This window comes from Pogona vitticeps, chromosome 1, assembly GCF_051106095.1.
Source record: "Pogona vitticeps strain Pit_001003342236 chromosome 1, PviZW2.1, whole genome shotgun sequence".
In the NCBI taxonomy this organism is placed as follows: Eukaryota; Metazoa; Chordata; class Lepidosauria; order Squamata; family Agamidae; genus Pogona; species Pogona vitticeps.
The window spans coordinates 53,068,964-53,093,482 of NC_135783.1; the positions used below are offsets into that span (position 1 = coordinate 53,068,964).

At 40.4% G+C, this 24,519-nt stretch overlaps 1 protein-coding gene across 1 annotated transcript in view; it reads right to left on the bottom strand.

The window, feature by feature from the left end:
* The window catches only part of CNST (consortin, connexin sorting protein), a 51,467-nt gene that overhangs the window by 13,256 nt on the left and 13,692 nt on the right, over positions 1-24,519 (bottom strand). Inside the window, exons 3-10 of the mRNA XM_020787943.3 lie at positions 22,907-23,313; positions 17,152-17,342; positions 16,362-16,392; positions 13,748-13,834; positions 13,297-13,411; positions 9,187-9,208; positions 8,917-9,016; positions 3,512-4,398 (exon numbers count right to left, since the gene is read on the bottom strand). Of these exons, the coding sequence (XP_020643602.3) occupies positions 3,512-4,398; positions 8,917-9,016; positions 9,187-9,208; positions 13,297-13,411; positions 13,748-13,834; positions 16,362-16,392; positions 17,152-17,342; positions 22,907-23,258 (1,785 nt within the window). The 5' untranslated portion in view covers positions 23,259-23,313. The remainder of the gene's footprint in view (positions 1-3,511; positions 4,399-8,916; positions 9,017-9,186; positions 9,209-13,296; positions 13,412-13,747; positions 13,835-16,361; positions 16,393-17,151; positions 17,343-22,906; positions 23,314-24,519) is intronic.

Below are 24,519 nucleotides of genomic sequence, written 5' to 3' on the forward strand. Positions count from 1 at the left end.
CGGACCCGCCTGCCGAAGTGCCAGCACCGGCTGCAGCCGCCTCCTGAGGTTTGGCTGCGCGGGAGGCGGCGGCAGGGAAGTAGCAATCTGGCGACCTATGGCTCGCGTGCCAGCAGAAAGGGCTCCGTGTGCCAGCTGTGGCATGCGTGCCATAGGTTCGCCATCACTGCTCTGAGCCAACTGTGATGGAACCCACACCCATTTCACCCAGCAACAACGGAAAGAAAGTGATTGGCTGGAAGAAGTCAGAAAGGAGAGCCAATCCAGAAGAGCCAGCAGAAGATATAAAAAGAAGAGCTGAAGAGCATGGAAGAGAGTAAGTTAAATTGTATCTATGGAAAGGAGTCTGGGTTTTAGAGTGGGCTGCAGAAAATAATTACTTAGTATCAGGGAGAGCTAGTTCTGGCTTGGGAAAGTTGACACTTACAATTCACCTAACTTCAAGACTGTGCAGTTTAACCATTGTGATATTTAAATTAAGAACTTATTTTTATGTTTCAGTTAGAGATGAGGTATTCCTATACGAATATGAATATCCCAGTGAAGCTGGAGTTAACAAGGGTCCGGCCCCTGGGGCTGGACCGGTTCACTCACATGTCCGGTGGCAGTGGTGGCCCCACTCCGGAGCACCGCTCGGCTAGCCACTCGGCAGCCTTGCAGGGAGACTCATCCTCCCTCCCTCTGCCAGGAGTGGCTAGACGACCAGGAAGAGGACGGTGCTCCAGAGTGACTGGAAGGATGAGCGGGACTAGCTCATACGAATACCCCCATCTCTAGTTTCAATTTAAAAAACAGCTTGGCTTCTTTTGATTTGGATTTAAGGCTAGCCCAGAGAAAGAAAAGGGCAGTTAAAGAGTGAAGAGACTGGATAGGGTTGGTCACACCAATCCGCACTATAGCCTAGAGATCGGCAACACAAGTGGAGGTTGTTACTCCTTCCACTCACTCTTCACAAGCTTGGAGACAGTAAGCTAACATGCAGCAATGGCAAGGTGGAGCAGCAGGGCTAAAGGGCTTTTGGGATCAGCAATGGGGTCTTGCTGGGTGTGGGCCTCAGCAAGTACCTAGAACAGCTGGCTCCCAAGGCTAGCCATGATTCAGGGAAACCAATTTCAGATAAAATGTTAAATAGACATATTATAAAAGAAGCAGAGTAAAAATTTCTCCCAGACGTACTTTCCTAGCAATGGCAGGCAAGGCAGCATATTATACCAGCTTGGTTATTATAAGATTTAGCTCTGCTCTAATAACAACACAACTTTCATTTCACTACTTTACTATCCCCTGACTTATTTCTCTCTGAAACTCATCCTTTCAGCTGACACAGTCTAGAGAATAAGCTCCCTCTAGACTCAGCCAATAATAGTCCATATTTGGCCTGGAGAGATTGTTGTTGAATGATGCAAGGTACATTCTGTGCCCTATTCAAAGACCAATGTCTGCTCATGAAGATTTCTGAGACCAGTCTAGAAAACAGCAAGCTGGAGTTATCAATTACAGTTTCTCATAAGAACACTAGATCATCCACTTCTGTCATATTACAGTAAATGTAAGATGGGGATGGGTGGCGGTGGAATGTACTATATTGAAATAGTAGCTGGAATTGCCCAGAAAAATGATTTTAGAATAGGATTTCTGTATAGACTGTATTAAAAAGTTGGCAGCATTAATAGATATTGACATTTCACAGGCAAGATGTTAACATTAAAAAGCAGTAATAAGTTAGAAAAAATGACAAATCAAATTTTACCATAGTCTGTTTGAATATCTAATTAATGTTCTCTTGCTGAAAAGAAAAAAAAGGAAAAGCACAAGCAGTTTGTATTTAAGTAGGCATGAAAATTATTCTACCAGTCTTGTTGTCCTTGAAATGATTTAAAGGACTTCCTTTTTAAATAGATAACTGCATTCTCTTGAAGTCTCTTAAAACCTTAGTTTTATATTTTAAAGGATTTACAATACTTTTCTGGATTAGTGAGATTCCTGAATTTTTAAAAAATTCTACGAAAGAACTTCAAATCCTGCTTGACCATCTCTACTGTCCTCAAAGGTTTGAAGCATACCTGCACAGGAGAAGTGATATTATACAACAGACTCTTAATTATCCAAAACATTGTAAAATTCATTTATTTTAAGGTTCAGTAATGTACTAGAGTAACAAGTTTAAAGGCCACTTTAAACCAGTCTCACGGTTACTCACAGTTTGCATCACTTTAACAAGCTACTTCTTGACACTTAATGTACATTATTATGCTTAATGTCAAAATAACACATTGCCTTTTGCTAAATTAATTTTCTAGGTAATTGAAGGGTCTTTATCACACAGGGTTGTCCTCCAGGCACTTAGAAATACAAGTATTTTAAAACAGAATTTTGCAATATATAATTCTCTAGGGAAACAGTACAAATATGAGGGGAAAATAATAGATCTACTTGCATGTTAATCTATATGTATAAGGAAGGTAGCAGGAGGACCGAAGGTCTTTTAAAATGTTCATAGTAAACTTGCAAAACACAGTTCAAAGTATCCCAGAGTACACTGGCTAGTAATTGTGTCACTAACACTGGAGCAGAACTACACTGATCCAAGACAGACTTGTGTACCCACTATTAGAAAAACAGCCTTATTTGGACTAAACTCTATCCTGTCTTCAGCAGCACTATGGAGAAAATGTTATACAAGGCCATTTCTGCCTTCCTGCTTATACAGATCAGTAGTATAATGCATAATGGATAGCCTTCTGTGGACGGCATGGCAGAAAACTCAGCTAACATGCCCAGAAGCATTATGTGACCTCAGGGAGGTCAGCCAACTATAAAAATATAGTGTGTTCTGTTATAATCTCTGACTGGCATGCTGGGCTTTGAAAAAGCAGCAAAAAGTAGTTCATAAGAAATAAAATGTCCTGTCCGCAGGGCTCCCATAAGTCAGAATGACTTAGAACTCCTTTGGTAAGTTATTCTGCCTGCTCTTTCAATTTAAAAGAGCAATGACAGAAGCAGGTATATTTTCATGGAGAAAAAAATAGCAAATGTTATCAGCTATTCATGTCTTTATCATATGTGAAAGGTTCTTATTTACATTATAACAGGCTGTTTTATGACCAGGAATTGGAAACTGGAATGATATATGAGAAAGCATTCTTCATTGTCCTGTCTTTCCCCACTTTCATTTTCCATTACAGTATTATTATTATTAGTGCTGGTAACTGTAAAATGCCAGGCCTTTTGAAATACACAGTACATTATTTTCTCTCTTTCCCAGGCAATCATCAGACAGAAAAACCTATTTTATGCATCAAACTCATAAATCAAACCTCTTCTTAAACAGGCCTGGGGCGTGTGTGGCAGAGCTGAGGATACTTTCTAAAGTGGATGCTTAAAACTTGGAAAAAGAATTACCATAAACAAACCCCAATTATTTTCATGCTGAAGAAAATATGGAAGAGAAACAAAATAACTACTGTACAAATAATGCAAACAACGTTAAGTGTTTTTGTGCAGTTTTTACCTCTGCAATCTCTATCCGTTTTGCGAGTTCATCAACTGAAGAAAAGTTTTCCTCCAGTGAATAACCATCCGATGAATTATAAAGTGCTTGTTCTGGTGGAATATGTGGAAGAATTTCGTAGTCTCCCTGGCATTCTTGGAGATTGTGTTCGAGGGACTCCTCTCTGTCTTTTATGCTACCATTTAAAAACCTGTCCAATAAGTCTTCTGGATCTTCTCTCTCGCATTCTTCTTCTAGTACTGCTTTTTCCTCTTGCATCCCTTCATATGCAGCACAGGTCTGCTCAGGCGTATTGCTTTCAGAGCACACATCCCCACTGACAGCTGGTGTTCTGCTCCGCACAGATTTCCTATCGTTTCCATAATCAGGTTGCTGTTGATTTAATACACAACTTGCTAGCTGGCTGGTGGAAGTTTCTACAGAACCAGAATACTGTTTTGATCTGAGGAAGTTTCTTTCAGATGGAACATTGTCATCTGAGGAAATTAAATCAGGAGGTACATAATCAGCATCTGTCAAAACCAATGTGTCTACCATTGGCTCAGGAGAACGCTCTGCTGCAGACTCCTCAGCAGCTGCTTCTATTTTTGCTACATCCTCAGAGCACAGTTCTTCTCTTAGCTGCAGACTGTCATCTTCCCCAGCATCCCTAGAAGATAAACAGCTAGAGCTAGGTGTGTCTGGTTTCCCTGTGGCCTTTGTGGGTGGCTCCAGTGTTGATTCAGCAATGCAGTGCTCCTCCTCCATGTGGTCCTTCCCCAGAGCTAGCTGACGACTTGCCTTCTCCTGAAGCACACAATGATTTTCAGGCTGGAAACTCTCACTCCTCTCTGTCTTTCTGTGATGATTCTCTTTCTTTGGTCTAATGCCAGGCCAAGATTGTATATCTAAATGCAACAGGAAAAAAAAGCACAGCTGTTTAAAGCTAATTCAATACAGTACATCAGAATGGAAGGCAAGGGGGAGATTAGTAATCCAATAACACTGCTCATTAATAATTTTTGAGTGAATTCCTGTCCAGCAGTAATGCCTCAATTCAATTCATTATAATGTACAAAATGGCAATCATATTTGGTGAAGAAAGTGAAGCACGTACTGTTTTTTATAAAACATAATATGCATTTAAAATAGTGTGCTGAACAATGGTATGCTTAGTTACATATCTGCACGTTTTTCTTTTGTTTTGAAAACATGCAGCTAGATTTCCTGCCTAAACATTCTTTGCGGCAAAAATACACACTGCTTTAAAACTCTAGTGGGGGAATCCCTGGCTAAAAGAATGCGTGCAGCCAAATTTCCTGGTGCCAATGGCTGCCGAAATGAGAGGAGCAGAAAATATGTATGTATTTATTTAATCTCTACTTGCTGTTCTCCCTATAAAGGGACTCTAGCCAGCTTACAAGTGATTTAAAAACACAATTATTGAAACAATTACAAATACTGTGCTATTAAAAATGAATTAGCATATTAATTTTTAAAAGGTACTAAAAATCACTTTAAAGTATTTTTAAAAGCACTTTAAAAAAGACAGCTCCCCTCTTAAAATGCCTTCCCCAACAATTTACATACTCAAAGCCTGCCTGAAAAAGAAAGGCATATGTGAAGGAACAGCAGGGCAGGGGTTTTCCACTAGAGGGAGTACCACAGCCTGTTAGAAGCTACTAAAAAGGACTTTCCCAGGTCTGCACCATGACTGCCTGTGATGGTGGTGGGCTGGTGACAGAGGCTTCCCTGATAATCTTAACACTCAGCTGATATATGCCATTTATTCCAATTTGTGCTTTTAAAGGGCATTCGTGGTTCAGTCTGAATGGGATGAATCTTCAGAAAATGTAGATCTGGCCAGATGTCCCTTTCCAAGGGTACCTCTGCTCAGGATTAGTCCCTCCTTACCCAAGTAGGGAGAAGAGACCTCTTTTGATAGTCCGGCTTGGGAAGACATTGGGAATGGTATATAACTGCTTTCCTGGTGGCTTTTCTGGCACTCCACTGGGGAGGAGAAGGGAGGACAGAGAAAGACGAAGGGTGGCTCATTACTGCTGCTTTTGGCTCTGGCTTTCCTCAGTGCCAGATGCAGCCACTTTATTGGCTTTTCCCATTAGTTATTGGCTCTTTGGGTGGGGGGAAGAATCTCTCCCCTGTTTTATATCTTTATACATAAAGTAAAACAGTATCAGAGATTTCACTGGTAATATTGACAGCTATATAAGTTATAATTCAAAATGTATAACACACTATTTTTGAGATTTAAAATTCTCCAGGATATAAAAATGTAGAAAAGAGCACGTTACCATAGTCCAGCGATGGCGAACCTATGGCACGAGTGCCACAGCTGGCACGCAGAGCCCTTTCTGCCAGCACATGAGCAATAAGTCGGCAGATCGCTATTCCACCTGCCCCCCGCAGCCAAACCTGGGAAGGCGGCTGCAGCCGTGGTGCTGACACTTTGGCAGGTGGATCCGGAGCAGCTGGGGCTGGCGGTGGATTCGGAGTGGGGTCTCAAAGCACCTCCGTGCCAGGATTCCCCCCTCCTCCGCCACTTCCGGTTCCGCCGCCTCTTGATTGGCTGAGAGGGTGGCCGGGCCTTCCATTTTCCTTCCTGCCCTCCTTCCATGGAAGAGGCGGAGCTGCTCGGGCAGCCTGGCCCAGCCAGAGTGAGCTCCCTGGAGGCCTCCTCTGATGATAACACGCAGGCAGGTTCGTATTTTTTGTTGTATCCTGACTTGAACTCTCATGATAGAGGATATCATACTCTGGATGGATAAAGGAACGAAACAATCTCCCACCCATTTCAGCCAATAAGCCAATGGTGAGAGTCCATACAAACTGCAGTTTAACAACATCAGGAGGGTCACTGTTAACTATACTTGCTATATGCTGTTACTACAAAGTGAGTAGGCCCATTACGGTAATTAAAAATGTATATACTGAGATTTTTTGGTAAATATTTGAAAATTGATACTTCTCTCTCTATCACTACCTCAACTTTGTGAACAATGTTGTTGCTATGGGCTGTCAAGTTGACATATGGCAACACTATGAATGAGAGATCTCCAAAAGGTCCTGTCCTCAACTGCCCTACTCAGTTCTTGTAAACCCAAGCCTGTGGCCTCCTTTAAGGAGGCAATTCATCTAGTATTTGGTCTACCACTTTTCTTGCTGTCTTTCATCTTTCCTGACATTATTGTCTTTTCCAGATAATCTTGCCACTCATGAGGTGCCTAAAGTAGGCCAGCCTCAGTTTCATCATCTTTGCCTCCAGAAACAGTTCATTGTTTCACATGAACTACACAGTCAAAATTCTTTGGTGCGGTCCAGTAGGCAGCAGATATTTGCAATATGATCCTGAGTGCCTCTTCTTTTTCAGAACCCAGCTTGAGTATTAGTCATTTCTTGCTCCATATAAGGTAAAAGCCTTTGCTGCAACACTCTGAGCATCACTTTGCTTTCATAGGACATTTTAAAGCAATGGTCCTATCGTTATTTCACACTTTGGCATCTCTTTTCTTAGGGGATGGAATGTATATCGAACGTTTCCCATTTATACACCATTGTTGGCTGAAGGAGACCTTTAAAACAAGGCTGAATCCTAAGGAAATGAAGGAACAGGGACAGCACTTCTTGGACAAATTAAGCAAATGCATTAAGTGGTCCATGGCCATTATCCAAATGTGACTCAATGCAGAGCCTGTGGCCACCATCCTGCTCCACCTTACCTATCTAATATAATAGTCACGTGCCAAGCCCCAAAAGACTTCCAGTAGTGCCCCTTGTGAGCAGAAGCTATACTGGTCACATGACTCGAAGCTGTTAGTGCCACTGGCTTGCCCCAATTTCTATTGCTCTCAAACAAATGATATGAAACATCCATAGAGTATTGGTAAAGACAAAATATGCATATATACCTGAGAACAAAATAAAGAGCTGAACACGTGTGTTTCTTGTAAAATTAAAGTGACCATGGTGCCCAAGAGGCCCCATAGCAGGTACCTAATGCTAGAGTGTTCAACAAACATTTCTGTCAGGGAGGAGAAGACAGAAATGTGGTGGGAGGGTGGTGTACAGAGTCAGACAGCAAGCAAAAACACATCCCGGAGACATCTCTATAGGTGACTGCACCATAATCACTTTTAATGTCTTTTCCTAGTCCCATTTTGCTTTTGTCATAACCAAATTTAATTATTACAGTCAAATGACTCATTCAAGCTACAGACCAAACTATTTACACACAGAATGCATGCTGGAAAATAGGTAGGAATTACCTATTACAATCTAGTGACTCAATCCACATTCATAGGACAGCTACTGAAAAGATACCTATTGGGTATTAATGGAAAAGTTATAGTTTGATATAATATATGTGGTCATCAGGATGTTCCTGAAATTTACATAAAGTGGGACAAATGTTATAATCTTTCAGCTATTAAAGAACATGGGATAAAGCTTCCACAGCCCCAAATGGACATGGGAAATTTCGCTATTGGCAACCAATTCCCACAAGTTTGCCTTGGAGTGTTGCTGAGGGCAAAGTATTGAGCTTCGTAAACATAAATGGTCCACAAGGTTGAGGTGTTCTGAGAACTGTTACAGGCAGGATAGGATGTGAGTGCCCTGTGTGCTGGCAATGTATCACCTACAACAGGGGAGGAGGTTTGCTAGAAAATACAGATAGTGTCTCTCGTTACTGTACAATCTTTGAGACTGCCCTCTGAATGCTTGTTGTTTCCCAAGCTTCAAGACAGATTTAGACAATATGCCAGTTGATCCAATTTTATGTAGAAACAGAAGTAACTATCTGCCTGCATGAGAGACCATTAATATAGGGCACATACAAAAAGGGTACTCAAGTGAAAAAAAGAAGTGCATCCAAGATTCTATAATGTAGACACAGACTCATTACCAGAAAGCCTACTCTGGTTTCCAGACACATGGCCCTATAGCCTACAAAATGTGGGACACCCAAATCATGACACAAAAAGTTTCTGTTCCAAAATCTTTACTTTTGATTTTCTTTTATCTCCTTGAATCATTTATTTTCTAATAAGGTCCCAAGCATACAATGCCAAAAAGGGAGTAATTCCAACAAACATTTCATTAAAGGGGGAGGGGGAAAGATCCCTCTTCTAAAAGCAAAGGTGAGTTCTGTCCCCTAAGAGGAGAGAGATGCCACTTTCACCTACAGTGGTTCAAGGTATGGGAGTTGTAGATACTATTTTTAAAATCAGGAAAAAAGGGGTATTGTTTAAAGCCTTTGTTTTCCTTTTGGGGAGGGTTTGTTTTTAAACAAAAGGTTCAGGAATATTTCTGTTAGAAATGTGTGCAGCTACTGCTCTTCCATACATATACTTTCCAAACACTGTATGCTGTTTTCAGATTAAAACTCAGATAAATTATGTCATGGATACCTGAATCAAATGCAGCAGCAGCACCTCTTTCTCTTAAATCTTCTGATACCATTAAACCCAAGAAACATTCATGTTTCAAGGATTTTTCTTTACTTATCACCTGAAAAACAGAACAGAATTGCTATCGTTGAATGCAGTTGTGTAACTGTTTTAAAATTGCATGCAAGACATGTTATGTAAAGTAAGCTCTGTCCATAACACTTAGCACATCTAAAAAGATTTAAACATTCAGTTGTGAAAAATCATGCCAAGGAAAACTTCAAAGCTTACCTTGCTTCTAGAGACAAGTGGTCTGTAACCAAAAAAATAAAATAAAATAAATAAACAACTGCTTTCACCCAAATATTCTTCACAATAAATGTCATCAAAACTAGACGACAAATCAGATTAGTTCTTTCTATGCTCTAATATTAGCACAGAAGTTTCCAACACTGAAATACTATCTGTGCCAGCATAGTTTTAAAGCAAGGAGGCAGACCATATGCTAACGTCATTATAAGTGCCAATGATCACTAATGGCCCAGAAGACCGTAGAAACAGTGAAATCAATACAAGAGGTCAGAAAGGTTTTTTTATTTGTTTATACAGAAGTATCAACTTTCAAAAACCTGTCTTGAGTTGAAGTAGATTATGCAAAAGAGTTAAGTCACTTTCAGATCAGTGAAGGTTGGAGAAAAATGTACACGTTATTGTTTTTGATTTTTCTTGCAGAATGGAATGGAACCTCTATTTTATTCATTAATGAATTCTACAAAAAAAGCAACATGCCTCATAAAAGAAGTGAGCCATAAAATCATAACAAATGGCAGCAAATTTCAATGTTTAAAGGTTATCCTATGTAGTAAAGCAAACTAATTTTCCAAGCATGGATCCTTACTTAGCCAAAATGGCACTATCCACATGCAAGAAGAAAGTACCAGCAGACTTCAGAGGATGCCAAGATTTGTAGTTAGCAAAACAAGCCCTTAAGGGAGGAAAACTAAGAACTATGTATACCCTCTGATACAGCAAGGTCAGGATTAGATATGCTCAGTGATTAGAAAATGTTGAGGGAAGAACAGAAAAAAGGGGAGGAGGGATAAATAGAAAAGAGTATTATAGAAGAAGGCATGGTGGTGGGCTGACATTCTGAACTTGCTTGCGTCCTAACAACAAGCAACATTTTTTGCGGGTCCTGTTATTATTTTACACTACTCAGGTGTTTGTGACCAAAGACAAATAAATCAAACAAAGTCACATTCAGACTGACTAGATCACACCAGAAAACTGATCTATGTCTCCATTCCTTATTACAGCCACATACCTGCTTCTACATACTGTAAGGCAGTGGTTTCCCAACCTTGGGTAATTCAGGTGTTCTTGGACTGTAACTTCCAAGAAACCCCAGCCAGCACAGCTGGTGGTGAAGGCTTCTGGAATTGCAGTCCAAGAATATCCAAAGTTGGGAACTATTGCTCTAAGGTAATTTAACACTGCCTTGATGCAGAGGTGGACAATTTGTAGTCTTCCAGATGTTGGTGGACTACACCTCCTATGAGCCCTAGGTGACATACTGAATTGTGGTGATTGCTGAGAGCAGCTGTTCAATAACACCTGGAAGGCTGCACTTTGTCCACCCTTACCTTAAATGGGAACATATTATAGCAAAATATCCATAACACAGGAATATCCCTGTTGCCAAATGAAACACACTGTTAATTAAAACAGATTCTAAAAGTGATGAATAAAGCATATAGAACACAAGCCAGGATAACTTCCACTTTAGGTCCATATACATATAAAAAACACAAGCAAAGTCTCTCAGAGTGCATTAGTGGCTGCAACTTAATATTCAATATTTCTATGCTTGAAAAACTTATTTACTTCACTTCACATTGTGGACATATCCAGAAAATGTTAACAAGGAGAAATTTCTATTTCTTTAAAACTACTCCCTTGCAGAAAAAGCATCAAAATGCATGCATCAATTACCCCCTCAAGGTGTACTTTCCTATGCTCCTCTTTAGAATATTTGTGTGAGTAGCTTTATACTACAGTATTTCCTACTAAGCAAAACAACCAGAACTACAACACTAAAGGGCAGGGCCTTGGCCTACATCTCCTGGGTTAATTTAAATAATCCTCTGCAAGCGGTGAGTTGAAATCTATACCTCCTTGCCACTGAACTAGGTGAGAAAAAAAATATGATATCCCCACTTCTGGCTCTGGCCGCTACACAACTGACATACAGAACCCAGCAAGGGGCAAAATATTGTTGAGGTAGTTACACCAATGTAAATTAGAGCAGGGCACCAGAAATAATTAATTTAAATGAGTCAGAAGACTCCTGCACTCCCCTTCAGGATCCAAGGCTTGCTAGGGCTCCCTTTTGCCTTGGGATGGCTCAGGGGAGCTTCAGGTGGAGACGAGTCTTTAATAACCAAAAACAGTCACCAGATCACTAGCAGTAGAGATCCAGTGATGATTCTGGACTATTAAAGGCCCCTCCTCTTCCATCTCAAGGTTCCCAAAGCAAAACGAAGCTGTAGTGAGCACTGGATCCTGAAGGGGAAGTGCAGGAGTCTTTCGATCCATTATTTCTGGTGCCCAGATCCAGTTTATGCCTGCATATCTATACCAACAGCATCTTGCCCAAAATTATCTCCCAGGAAATGTGACACTCAAGCTGAATAAAGATTACCTAACCAACCTCTGGATGAGTAGTTCCCAACCTTGGTCTCCACATGTTGCTGTGCGTGGACTCCCAAAAACCCAACCCAGCATAGCCAGTGGTCAGAGATTCAAAGAATTATCACCGAGCAACATTTGAGAACCAAGTCAGGAAGCACTGATCTGGGTATGACTTATTCTTTAAAACTACTCCCTTGCAGAAAAAGCATCAAAATGCATGCATCAGTGGATATTCATTATGGTCCACGTGACAAAAGTAATTGTTGCTCATTAGCATGTTTGACTTGTTAGAATGAAGCTTGCCTGGGCATCTTCCATGTTTGTGGCCCTCAGTTCAGCTCTAAGAGTATCCTAGTTTTGCTTGTCCTTCAAAACTATTCTGCATGTTCCTCATCATCCTCTCTTGGCATAATCTCCTGCTCTACCTTGCTGACTATCCTATATGAACAGGGCCAGGATAGTCATTTCCTCCTTTGAACTACTTTGTCTCTTTCACCTATGGCAGAGGAAGGCTGCTTGTGGCCTTCTAGGTTTTGTTGTAGTGCAGTTGCCAGTGAGTCATGACATCAGCCTGAACATAATAAATCACATTTGGAAGCCAAGCAGAATCTGGCCTGGTTAATACTTGAATAGAGGACCACCACCAGCAAACGCTAATGATCTCCAGGTAGGACTAGGAAAGAATAGTGTCAGAAATCCTGGAAAGTTGTTGAAGAATAAACCCTGTAAAACAACATCTGAACTTCACTGAATTTCAATGATTCTTTGTGCTTCTTCCTTGCCACTTTAGAAGCAGCAGCTGCTTACACTATTGATGCTCAGTGCATAATTCTACATGCAGCACACTACTGGTGAATGTTCCATTTTGTGGTGGATTACATGTGGACATATGCACATCTGAATGTTTATGTGTACAAAGAGGGACAAACAACAGATTTTGGCACTAGAATGGTGTAAGTAGCCTTAATATGCTCTGTAATAGATAAGGGGAGGTACTCTGCATTGCAACATTTAAGGAGGGGATTGCTCAGATAGCGCTTGTGACCTCTTCTTTCATACAACTCTTCAGACAACTTGCCATCCATAAAGCCCGGAGGAGCTAAATTTAAGATTAATTTATAATCAAACAAATATAATCCATGTTTTGATCTTGGATATGACTGCAATCACATATATAACATGAAGATCATCACTACAGAGGTAGAGACAACTTCCACTGACATTGTCAGCTGAAGGCTGTACTGCCATGAAAGTACAGCTGTTTTTGGAAATATATTTCTGGCATAAACAGCCCTGCTCTGTTCCAGTTTTGGTAGAGAAATGAGTCCTGACAGGGAGACCTTGTTTTTTGCACTACTGAGGCTACACTACTGAGAGTCCTTAATTAATTTACTCCTGGGGTTCAAATCCCAGGTAGCCAGCTCAAGGCTGACTCAGCCTTCTATCCTTCTCAGGTCGGTAAAATGAGTACCGAGCTCCCTGGGGGGGGGCAATGTGTAGCCTGCATAATTAACTTGTAAACCGCCCAGAGAGTGCTTGAAGCACTATGGGGCGGTATATAAGCAGCACGCTTTGCTTTTTTGCTTTACTTTACATTTTGTAAATATATAAAATGCAAAGGAGAATTTAGTGTCAACACAGTTGCATGGTAAGGAAGTTCCTAACTGTATTGGTGTAGCTATTAGGAGGCCTGAATGCACAGTTACTTACTCTTGATGTGATGTGCACAGTTCAGCGAGTCTGTCTAACTCTCTGTTATTCAGACCTTTAGTAGAACATTTTGCCTGTGGAATCTCATTGGATGCTGCTGCTTTCCATTTTTTTTCTGAAACAATACACAATTATTTCTTATATTATAACAAAGAATGTGTGAAAATATTTTGAATATACTGTAGCCTTAAAGTAAATTCAAAACATTATATATACAGAACAACCACAGTAGTACACAAAGAAATGGAAACCTAATTGAAGATCATGATGCCCACTCATGAAAACCAGACAATAAAAACAGACATATTCTAATAATGGAGTGTATTTCATAACGTTGAGCACCAGGGAAACATGGGGGTTTCACAATTCAGAATTTATTCTGTCAGAATTAAGTAACACATTTTTCAAGTTTTACCTAAATGTACAGTTTTCCACTATATGACCTACTTACCCCACTGCTGTTGAATAGAAGAAAGGTTTGCAAGTAACTGCTCATGATATAAGCGTTCAAGCTGAATGAATTTCATAGCTTTCTCATCTGAACTGGAAGCTAAAGGAAAACACAGACACAGACTGACAGTATAGCTGTAATATGCAACTGTTTTCAAAAGCCATAGCCTGCCTTTTTATGTACTGTAAGAGAAATCTGACATGCAGGGCCTGCCTATATGGCTGCAAGAACCCACTCTCTTAATTCCTGCTAAATTGCACCTCTCAGCAGTCACTACCCCGGGGGGCACTATGATTCTGAACAAACAACAAGCTCTCTTGAGTGAGAGCTTCTATCTGATGGTCACATTTAAAGATGGGAGATTCAGCAGAAATGATATTATCTCATTCAAACTCCCAGAAATTAGTTCTTCAAAAGGCTAAACTAGAACATGGATGTGAACACAGACATACACAGAGCAATTGAATTTTTTTATTTAAAGCTAAAAATGCTACATTTTTTCTAAAATTTTGATGTAACAGAAAATCAAAACAACCATAAGCATCTACCACACATTGTGGCATAGTATGAGGCATAAACTTGTAATTAGAATGCCTACTATTCATTTTTACATGAATAAATGCAGAACTAAATTCCATAACACTTTACCTCCCTTTAGTTGCTATGGAGGAAATTACTGGATTATTTATATGGGGTCATTGTGAATTCACATTAAATGTCACATGTCTGAGGAAACAGATTGTAATCCACAAAAGTTCACACTGAAATAAATCTGTTACTCCTAAGGATACCACTATCAATTTTGTTATTGTTATACATGTTGAAGTAGACTAACATGGTTACAAGTCTGAAAATATTGTCTCTTACAATCATAAAATCAGGGCCAGGGAATTATAAGTATCTAATCCAGCCCTCCAATAGATGCAGGAAATTCAGAGCTTTCTTAGTGAATGGCTGCTTATTTTCTGTTTGAAGAATTCCAGCAAAAAACAGACCTTGCTGCTAATAATGGAACCATTTATCAAACGGTACTTACTTTCAAGAGGTTTCTTCTTGTTTAATCAAAGTTTATCTTCCTGTAACTTAGGACCATTAGCTCCTTTACGATAATAGAGAACAGATTTTTGCCCTGCTGCCTGGCAGTCATCCAAACATTTGAAGAGTGCTATTATGCTGCACCTCACTCTTTTCTTCTCAAGCTAAATGTATTTCATTCCTTCCATTTGCCTTCCAGTCTGCAGGAATATCACCAACTTTTGTTGCATCCATTACCCATGGGGTATATCAGAGAAGGCAACCTCCACAGGTCCAGGGGCTACACATGACCATCCCTTGAACCTGGATGAATGCAACTACTCTCATGATTTTACCTCTAGTTTCTCTTCTTATAAAACTGAATAGGATTTAGTAAAAACTAATGAAGCTCCTTTACACCCTCTACTGGCCAATGAAAAAAAGTCAAGAAGGTTGTAGATGAAAGGAATATCATAATTTGAGGTCCTCATATTATGACAAGTTGTACCTTATGTGTCCTATGGGGACTTTGGTTGAAAAACAGTTTGAAAAATTGTGTTCCTATGGCAGAAATATTGTTGCTTAGTGTAAGAAAATAAGTTACTTTTAGTCTGTTCCCAGCACATAAAAATCTAAGAGGTGCATTCATGTACCAAGCTGTTATGCACATGTGCATGTGCTTCTAAGAATCACAGTGGGGTCTTTATTTGCTGGCTAGGAATGGACTAAAAGTTATGAATTTTCTTATGCTAAGCAACATGATTTCAAACCATACATTTCAAATTTTGTTACATAAATTTTGTTAAAATACTTCCTTTTGGAAACAGAAAGGTTCAAAGCCACAGTATGAGGAGCTACAAGTCCATGCATAATGCTTCCACATATACTGGAACTAATTCGCACTGAAACATCTGCACTAGTCTGACCACAGGCCTTTCAATGTATTGGAGGTTCTCTCAAAGGTCTTCCAACTTTTAGACGCCAACCACTGTAACATGCTACAATTAAAAGGAATTAGAAGAGCAAAGAAATCAAGCTCTGTCCTGAAACGCCTATCCCTATATTTGGATTCAATTATTCAAAAAACTTCTAGTTTATGAACGTGGGATGTTGTGTTTCGGCATCCGCAATTCAAAACACCAGGAAATAGCCCAATGCTGCAATATTGTGCCCATGTTGTCAGCAGGAAAAGGATGCAAAGCTTTACAGAGCAAAGGGAAGCCTGGATGTTGACAGCACCAATGGCAGAAGTCAAGCTGGTCTACAGGATACCCTCTTCTGCTCACTACCATTCACACTTGTTGGAAAATAGCCCCGACAAATGCCTTGTGTTTGTGTGAGAAGTGATTAACTGATAAAAAAAGGAGTCAGCTTCTGGGATTTTCCCTTACTTGGTGTCACTTCACAACCTTTATTTGTACCAATTTAAGAGAAAAGTCAACCTCTCCCTAGAATTAAGAAAGCAGAAAACTACATGTAAATATAATCATAATTTTTTTCACTTGGTCTTTACCATGCTTGGTAGTGAAAAATCTACAGCCATATGCTTTTGTTTTGATCACTATAGCATACAACTCGATCTGGATTTTAAAAAGGATACATTCTCCATCTTGAAAATAGGTTTCAGCAATCTGTGAAGCAAAGCAAAAGGTGAAATCACAATTTTCAGATATTACAGTGATGTTAGCACACTTCAAATCACCTTTCAGGGACTGACATTTGTTCAATACTGAGGTCCATGTTCACATACCATACTGAGAGCCAGAATTCAATGAATTTGAATATTTCTGTCTAGAAACACAAAGGCACTCCAGACTCTGAAATAAGATATACATGAGCATAGAACAATACATGGCAAGATATCATTAGTATAATCTGAGATATGCAGATTAGAGATGAGAGCTATGTTTTGGAACACATAGCAGCCCTATAGCATGCTAGACCTTTAATTCATAGTATGAAGGAGTATTATTTTCTATGAACAGCACTCTCAAACAGAGCCTTTATTTATTTTGGCTACAAGATGTGGGTGTAGGGCCACATTTTTCTAGAGGAGAACTGCACACAGGTGTGACCCTCCTGATTTGGAGGAGAACATTCCAAAAACACGGAGGAACTTTTTCTTCTCTGGAGGGCTCCAGGTGCAATCATGACCCTGAAAGGCCACAAATGGGTTTCAGGCTGCACATTTCCCATCTCTGCTTCAGAGAGAGATGCTGCAGAATGACTCTGAGATCTTTATATCCAACAATGGTGCTCCAGCAGTCAGCTACAGATTCAGACTCCAGCTGACAATACTTAAATTATACACCAAATCCATCTCTCAAAGCTATAAAGCAACGAAGAAGAAAAAAATGAGAAGAGGAAAACTAGGCGGGTGTTCTCACTACCTGGTGCAGACACAGGGGTAGCACTTGTGAATCCATCTGCTCAAATTCTTCCCGAAGGAGAGAGAAGAGGGCCTGTAAGGTCTGGCTTGGATCCTTTTGAGAACAGTTTGCATTTGTCTCGTGTCTGTCTTCATTGTGTTCAAAAACTGTGGTTTCAACATCAGTTTTCTCTTGCTTGGCTTGATTAGTGTCTACAGAAAACAGTTAGATATTTTAAAACAATAGGACAATAAACAGCTTCTGAAAAAAAAATCACAACACCGGATGGTATGTATCTAGTCAGCATTTAGCAGCAGCCCATGCACATAATGGGACCTCCCTGCCCATAACTCTCGTTCTCAGGATAAGCCTGGGTTGTGGCAAGATGTGCCACATCAGAAAGAGGACCTTTTCTGTTTCCATTTAGCTTTTGATTTAAAAAAACAAAACGTGCCTTCCTTGTACAAAATCTCAAAACGAGTACATAAAAATTAGGGCATTAAAATTAGCAAGAACAGGCAATCTTTTCAGATGTACAAGTTTTTGTTCTTTTCTTTTCTGTCAGCCTGTAATCTGCAGGCTGATAACCTTCTCCTGTGCTGGTACAGATAAAACAGGAGATAGAATGGCTGATACTGACAGACTGCTGTTTGAATCCCCCTTGCAGCTCTCTTTGGGGAAACAGGGGGTCTTAGAGCCAAGCAGTCAAGTCCTTTCCTAGACAGTCAACACAGGTACAGGGAAAGAACACCCAGTGTTCAGGAGTAGCACAAACCTCCCCTAGATTTTGGAGAACTGCATCCATCCTCCCAACCCCCAAATATTTCTCTTACATTGTTTTTAACTACCCATACAGACTCCAGGGAGCAAGGTCACCCTTTTTTGTTGCTCATGAGCTGTTCTGATCAATTTCTGGTTTTGAAAAAAGTGCCTCTCCCAAAACAGTGGACTGCCTCTCCTCCAACTTAATGAAGGGACACACTGTTGATCTCAGTGGTTAAGGTACCTGGCTGCGGAGGCAGAAGTTTAGAATTCAATTCCCACCTGCGCCTTCTTGACAAGGGCTAGACTTGATGATCCACAGGAGCTTTTCCAGCTTTGCAGTTCTAAGATGGTGATGATCAATAACTTTCTAAGATATTTGCTGCAGGCCCAACCCCTCCTACACAACAGGTCTGGAAACTTTATTTCTAACCTGGAAAACTGTTCCTATTCTCATCTTAGCAATTATCCCAGAGATTTTTTAAGGTTTCCTACTGCCTAATTCCCGTGTAGCAAGACCAAGTGTGCCATTCTCTCCTCCAGCATAGCGTCCTCCCACCCTATTCTATTTGTTTCTCTTTTTAGAAATTAAACACAGTCTCTAAACTTCCTTGTACATTTACTGTACCTAATGAAAAATGTAATTACCAATAGAAAATTTGACACAAGGCATTTTCTCCGTCTGTTAAGTTAAAGCGCCCAACCTCATTGATGGATACTGTCCTTGTAACTACATGAGGATTTCCTCTTTGCTTTTTGTCCCTGATCATTGCTCCGTCTCTGATAAAAAAAAAAAGACTCACTACAAGAGAAATAATTAGTATACATACTAAAAAATAGTATGTATACTTTAGACAGGATAATTCAGTTCCTTCCTCAAGCCAGGTTTATGATATACAACTATATTATTCCTCCTTCATGAAAGAACAAGTACAGAAATTGGCTTGTTAGTTCAACCTTTGGGTACTTACTTATACTGTGCAAACACTACCCTGCCTCAAGGTGCATACATACCTAAAATAAAAATTTGTTTGTTTAATATGACACCTCATTTACTATCACAGGAATTATGCAATAAGCTATGTGAAAACAAGATGACTGGGTGTGTCCAATGGACAAGAGTGAGGATCTTATCTTTCTTATAAACATTGCAATGGCTGTACTTCAATGACCTTTTGTTCCCAATCAGAAAAAAACCAGGACAACAACACGTTTTCATGGGAATTCAGAAACCATACTTATTTTCTCCTGCATATGTGAGTTTCTTTTTAAATGGGGGTGGTGGTTATAGCAAGGCTGGGTATAATGCTGTGTTAGTCATGCATAGATAAGGGTTTTTACAGATAGTGGTAGTCTCTTCACACAATGTGGTTGCAAATATATCAAAGAAACTGTATCTGATCTACTTTCTCCCCAAAAAAGATTTCTCCAAACTGTTTTAAATAACAGGACTTCAACAAGAAGCAGTCATAACTCATTAAATACTTATTAACTGCACACATATGGAAAATATGGTATGTACCATTGGGTTCATGCAGACATAAGTACTTACACAAAGGTCAACAGTATTAGCATTAGAATACTGAAGCCTTCATCACATAGACAGGAACGGGTGGGTATGAACAGATAAGCCACCACTATAAATTAAATACTATACCCCTGTCATCCTTGTTTTGAGGATTAGTCTTAACTAACTCTCAAACTATGATTCCTCACCCCGTGCAACAAATATTTTTAATCTTTAACAGAAGTGCTGTGAACATTAAGATGTGACTTAAATGTAACAAACTGGCCCCCTTCTGCACTCCAGAATCAAACATCCTTTGAACAAGCAGCAATCTCTATGGAAGATCAGCTACCTTACTTTTATGTCTAGTTTATGGTTTGCACAAAAACATATTGCACAATAAACCCTCAAATTAGGAAACCCTTTTGTTTCTGCCATCAAAAACACACTTTTAGTTCTTGAAAATAGTAAAGGAAAAGTCCCGTGTTTAGTTTTTCCACATTTTTTTTGTATTTGGCTAACACGGTGGGGATAAAACTGTTCACTCTTCTGTGTCGCAAACCCAGTTTGACATACAGTGGTGCCCCACATAATGAGCGATTAGTTTAACAACGAATCAGCATAGCAATGTGTTTTTTGCGATCGCAAAAGCGATCGCATTGCGATGTTTTAGATGGCAAAATGTCGCTTTGCGATGATCGGTAAGCGTTTCGCTTACTGATTATCGCATAACGATGTTTTTGGAACAGCTGATTGGCAGTTCCAAAATGGCCATCGGGTAAAGAAAATGGCCACCCGCTGTGTTTTCACGCCCTTTCCTCGCTTACTGGGCAGTGAAAATGGCAGCCGCGTGGAGGATTTCCGCATAACAGTGAGTATTTTCCCCATTGGAACACATTAAATGTGTTTTAATGCATTCCTATGGGCTCTTTTGCCCCACATAGCGATGAATCTGTACAGCGACGATTTTTTCAGAACAGATTATCGTTGCTATGCGGGGCACCACTGAATTTGAGCAACTTATTTGCAATTTTTTCTTAGTACTGTATGCACAAGATAATGTATCTGCACACATGCACACACAGAGAATGAAAATACAATGCATTATGTTCCTGTGTAATCAGTCATGTTCTTCATTGCATATGACAACATATTTAACTGGCTGAAAAAGACAAGTAATGTCCTCAAGAAAAGAGCATCTAGAAATTTTTTTTTGGAATAAACTGAAATTATCTCAGAATCTTTATGCTACTGACTACTCTTTTATGCAAGGTACCATAGAAATCCATCACATTTTCAAACAAGTGAAAGTACTCAGCTTTGCCTATTAGTTCTACAATTCCAACTCCAGTGTGCTTCTTTTTGTAGCCCAGTTTTTTCTTTTCATCCTAAAATGTTTGTAAGGTGTTTTTTGCATTATATTATACTATATCACCCAAACCGATTACCGTATTTTCGCTCTATAAGACGCACTTTTTCTCCCCCAAAAAGTGGGGTAGAAAACCTGTGCGTCTTATGGAGCGAAGATGGTGATTTTGCCCCCCCAGCCCCGCGGGGGGGAGCCTCCCAAGGGTCCGAGTGAGCCTTCCAGGACCCTTCTGATGCTCCCCCCACCCCCCACGGGGCCAGTGCGGGCGAAATCGGGAGCTTCCAGGACCTTTTCTGAGCCTGGAAAGGCTCAGAAAAGGTCCTGGAAGCTGCCTATTTCGCCCGCGCCAGCCCCATGGGGGGTGGGGGGAGCGTTGGAAGGGTCCGAGTGAGCCTTCCAGGACCCTTCCAATGCTCCCCCCACCCCCACGGGGCCAGTGGGGGTGAAATCGCCACCTTCTGGGGCTCTTCTGAAGCTTCCCAAGCCTCAAAAGAGCCCCAAAAGGTGGCAATTTTGCCCCCTCTGCCCCCCCGGGGAAGGCAGGGTGAATCACCAAAGGGTCCTGGAACACACCCTAGGACCCTTTGGAGACTGACCCTGCCTCCCCCGGGGGCCAGAGGGGACGAAATCGCCACCTTCTGGGGCTCTTCTGAAGCTTCCCAAGCCTCAAAAGAGCCCCAAAAGGTGGCAATTTTGCCCCCTCTGGCCTCCGGGGGAGGCAGGGTCAGTCTCCAAAGGGTCCTGGAACACACCCTAGGACCCTTTGGAGACTGACCCTGCCTCCCCTGCGGGCCAGAGGGGGCGAAATCGCCACCTTCTGGGGCTCTTTTGAGGCTTGGGAAGCTTCAGAAGGGCCCCCAAAGGTGGTGATTTTGCCCCCTCTGGCCCCCAGGAGAGGCAGGTTCAGTCTCCAAAGGGTCCTAGGGTGTGTTCTAGGACCCTTTGGAGACTCCCCCTGCCCCCCCCGGGGGCCAGAGGGGGCAAAATCGCCACCTTTTGGGGTCCTTCACCCTAGGACCCTTTGGAGACTGACCCTGCCTCCCCTGCGGGCCAGAGGGGGCGAAATCGCCACCTTCTGGGGCTCTTTTGAGGCTTGGGAAACTTCAGAAGAGTCCCAGAAGGTGGCGATTTCACCCCCTCTGGCCCCTGGGGGGGCAGGGGGAGTCTCCAAAGGGTCCTGGAACACACCCTAGGACCCCAGGGTGTGTTCCATAAGATGGACCTCTCCATAAGGCTCACCAAATTTTAGGAGAAGAAAGCAGATTATTTTTTTTCCCGTTTTCTTCTCCTAAAAATTTGGTGCGTCTTATGGAAAGGTGCGTCTTATGGAGCGAAAAATACGGTACTTGACACAATGATTAGAATGCACATAAAAGAGAGTTGATAGAAATCTAGTGGACAATAGATAGAGTACTTCGTTCAAACGCAGAGCAAAAGGACCTCGCAGCTGTTGTTTTAAATGATATATTTAACAGAAGAATCCTTGATCATGTCTATGATGAAGTACCACTGAAAGCTAATTAGCTGTGATTTCAACTGGAGCTCTGATAGAATCAGTTCTGAGAGATAACCAATTCAGTTCTATGAACAATCCAGTTCTTTTCTTAAGCCTGGAATTTAGGATTGGATAGGAGACTTGCAGCACTTTTCAAATAGCCTCACAAGCAGAAGCGACAGGCAATCCAAACTCAAAGATACATTGGATGCAATGGATCTAGAATGAGCAGAAGCCTTGTTCTGGCTGAGTTCAGATCTGTTGATACAACTTGATGTGCCAGCACAAGTGCTGTGCTGACTTAGATAAACTGGCAAAATTGTCAAAAAGGGATGAAGAAGGGGAGATGATTCACACCACATCCAAATCCCTTTCAGCCCACATTCACAGCTATTATGGTACCACAAATGAAGGCAGGGTCAGGGTAGTCCTAAGTAATTTCCATCATCCTTAAACTGAAAGGGGTTTTGACTGAGCACAGCCTTAGATGGCTTCCTGTTACCTCAGCCAGCCCTGAGCAATCTCTGCTAGTTACAATTGCTCTCTAACTCATATTACATAAATGTGAAAGAGATAAATTCAGGGAATCTGAACACTGAGATACTTTCAGATAAATCTGTGTCTATATAAGAAGCCAAAGTACCTTTCCTGCTGAAATTTTGTGTTTTTTTCAAAATCCTTTTTTCAGAAGTGCATTTTTCTAGAACAAGCGTTTCATCTGCAGTGAAACTTCTACATGGCTTATCACTTTCATCATCTTGGCAGGAAGAAGTGTAGTCTCCACTGTTCTCATTATTATTTATGCTGTCCTGCTCAACTCTTCCCATTCTGGTGTCACTGCTCTTCAGGGCATCAGGTTTGCTGTCATTAAGCTGATTTTTATTTTCATCTGGGGAAGTCAAGCAAGTCTTGATCCTTTCGATGTGTGTGTCAATATGAAGGAAGTCTTGTAAATTTAACTGCTGGTCATTTGTAGGAGATTCCCTGTCATCCATTAGAACTCTGGAAAAAATGAACTTTATATCCAGTTTGGGTAAATGATTTTCAGCTCTTAAAAAGAAAAGAAAAGAAAAAGTTGACATTTTATAATAATCAATAAATAATGTTTTAACCAATGAGCTACATCACATAGGATCCAAAAATTCAAAATAAACATGTTTCCCCCATAATTTTTTTAAAATTTGATTTTATGAGCTGAATTTCAGATGCCATAGGATTTCACAGTTGGGAAATCACCATACTTTGTTAGCCTGACAGAATTGCTCTCTTACAAAATGGAATGCTTACTTCTACTAACAGGTCTTCAAGAACATACAGATGTGTTTTTGCTAAAGCCACAAATTATCTAGACTTGCTATGTCCAAACACCAATGCACATATGGTATTTAATAAAAATGCTTAATTAAACAGAGGGCCTCCATTATGATCAGGAATGTTGTCACACCAGCCCTAACATTAGGCAAATAAACGAATTACTCATTTGAAATATATTTCATAAAATTCAAAGATCGCTCTATACGTGATATGGATTTCATATTTTTTCCCCACAATGGAAGGAACCGAAACTGAAATACTGTATTTAAATGGCTGCCTATCAAAGAATAAATCATAGAGGAAGATACTTAAGTTGGGAACGCATCTCTGTCACAAATAAGACGAGAGACACTTTTCTAAGAGGTAGCTGTTTTAGCCTTTCCCAGCTACAACAAAAATTAAACGGTTTAATCTTATACTAGAAAGAATAATTTTTGGGTGGGGGAGCCATGTCAAACTTATTTATTTGTATATTTAATGACTCAACTGCAGCTTGCTTAATTCAGGAAACGAGTGATTAAATTGGGACAAATTTCCACAAAGCAAAACATTATAATAGCATAAAAGAAGATTAAAATACTAGACAGACACAGCATGATTTTGGATAGATATTTTAGCAGCAGCAACAGCAACAGCAACAGCAACAGCAACAGCAGCAACAGCAACAACAACAACAACAACAACTATTATTATTATTATTATTATTATTATTATTATTATTATTATTATTATTATTATTATTATTATTATTATTATTATTATAACAAATACTTAGGTTTTTGGTTAAAACTTGAATCTACTGTATAATATCAGTCAATGTATTTATAATTTTGATTGACTGTGTCTGGTATTTTTAAATTACTACTACTATTACCACCACCACCACCACCATTTTGGCAATCAAAACATCTTGCTTGTGGATGAAACACACTTCAGGGGTCC